The sequence below is a fragment of the Plasmodium vivax genome, genomic scaffold (assembly GCF_000002415.2).
Source record: "Plasmodium vivax scf_5202 genomic scaffold, whole genome shotgun sequence".
NCBI classification, from domain to species: Eukaryota; Apicomplexa; class Aconoidasida; order Haemosporida; family Plasmodiidae; genus Plasmodium; species Plasmodium vivax.
In genome coordinates this window covers 1-2,209 of record NW_001851253.1, presented here as the reverse complement: position 1 = coordinate 2,209, position 2,209 = coordinate 1, and the positions used below count along the sequence as shown (strand labels likewise).

The 2,209-nt window shown below is 22.0% G+C and overlaps 1 protein-coding gene across 1 annotated transcript; it reads right to left on the bottom strand.

The window, feature by feature from the left end:
* Positions 1-1,503: 1,503 nt before the first annotated feature.
* On the bottom strand, positions 1,504-2,209 carry PVX_055690 (variable surface protein Vir27, truncated, putative; the record flags this gene model as incomplete). The annotated part of the gene is made up of 2 exons (XM_001612376.1): positions 1,504-1,653; positions 1,779-2,209. Coding segments are annotated over 2 exons (581 nt in total), but the record flags the coding sequence as incomplete, so codon positions are not given.

Here is a 2,209-nt window from a genome sequence, read left to right as displayed (position 1 = left end):
TAACAACTGAACTTTCTTTTATCATAATAACAAATAATTTTATATATTAATGGAATGTATGGAATAAGTATATTACATCAATTTTGTTCATAAAATAAAATAATGAAAAATAATTTAATTATTAATAATATTTTAATTTAAAGCATGACACCATAAAGATTTTGAGTAAACAAAATTGATTATATTAATATAGGAAAATCATCGCATTATTATATATCATATTTATAATTATGTGAATTCCAATATTAATAAATTAAACATATGTAAAGAAAATTTTTAAGTATAAAAAAAGGAGAAATATATTTTTTTCATTTATATAATACGTAAAATAATTATAATAAAATTGAATTAATTTTATTGTATATTTATAATATGTATATTCTGTCATTTTTTATAACATGTTTCTTTTTTATATTGTAATTAAAATTGTGGTTATATTGAACACTGGAGTTTATTCTGAATAAATGTAAATCATACGTTTCTGTGTATTCCTTTTAATTAGGATTAATGGTTCGATAAATGCTAAAGAACTATTAGAAACAAATAACCCACAATATGCCTTTGTGTTATCAATAATGAAATAATTATTGTAATTTCTGTACATGCTTAAAATAAGGATGTATTTTTTTTTTAAATTAAGGTTTTCCAATGGAATAACTAATAATCTATTTAATTAAGTTATAAGTATATAGGGTGTTTATTATATTAATAAGGAATACTTTTTATTAATGTATTCGATATTTATGGCAAAAAGAAGCACGATATAATATTTACGTAAACAATTGTTTATAATTACTTATTTTATTACATTATAAAAAAAGTTAATTTTTTTTATTTTTATATAATAAACAATTAATTTATTAGAACTAAAAATATATGTAAAATATATTTGTTTATCATATAGGGTTAATAATAAATGGAAAGTTTGTACTATTGTCACATACAGTTAGTATGTTAAAATAAAAATTAATGGGAGATTTAAATTTAAGATAAAGGAAAAATAACTTCTCAATATTTTATACTATATTTAACAATATATAGTATTAAATAACATATTAATCTTAATGTGTTCACTAGGTGCTTATCACATATTTTTTGGAAATATAATGGGTTTTTTTATAAATCTATAAAACTTTATGGTTAATAATACATTAAAATAGATAAAGTAATATTTACTAATAAATACATATCATCATAATTGCATTTATTAATATTATTTTTAGAGGGATAGGATATAAAATCATTAAATGTAGTTATTACATATACTGAAACTAATAGAAGTTATAGAATCATAATAATTTGATTAATTATCTATTTTGAGAAAATTTATTACTATTATATCTATTTTATATTTCCTAAAAAGTGCCTTATGTTATTGTGTCTTTAAATTTATAAAATATTTATTACTTAAAACAACTAAACATGTAGAGTTATCACTGTGATTACCTAATATTGTTGATGCTAATTCTAATAATGATATATATATCTAAAGGATTATTTAATTCATAATCTGTTGTAGGATATATTCATTGTTCTACCCCCAGGATCCATTCCATCATTATATGGGTTGAATGAATCCATATATTCTACAGGATTATACATATTTCTGTTCCTTCCTAGAAAATTTCTTATAAATCCTCCAAGTGGTGTAACCTAATGAATAATATACATATGTAAAAGGTATTTAAATTAGTTTGTTTTTATATGTTTTTCTATTTGAAAAATAGGAAGTACATGTAAATTATAAATGTATGAATATCTATTATATTTTCAATTACTTTATATAAGAGTAAAGAAATTGATGAAACTCCTAATACTGGAGCAACTGAGCCCGCAATAGTTTTGGAAGATCCACCTTCAGTTGTATCTTCCACAGGAGGAATGGGATGGTCATATAATGTATGCTGATCTGCTAAGCCTTTATTAGGATATGGGTGTGGATAACTATTAGGGTAATCATTCCTATCTATATCACGACTAGATGTGGGCCTTGGAACCCCATTTAAATTCGCAACACTAGCTGGATTGCCAAGAACACCTATATCAGGTTCTTTGACTTTATCTACTGGTACCTCTAAAAAGGCATTATTATATGGACGTTCTGTACAAGTAAAAGAAGTTAATTTATCATATTTTTCATTACTGAATAAGTTATTAAAATATTTGCAATAAAAATTATTTTCTTGTGTTCCAGTACAATTTGAATGTG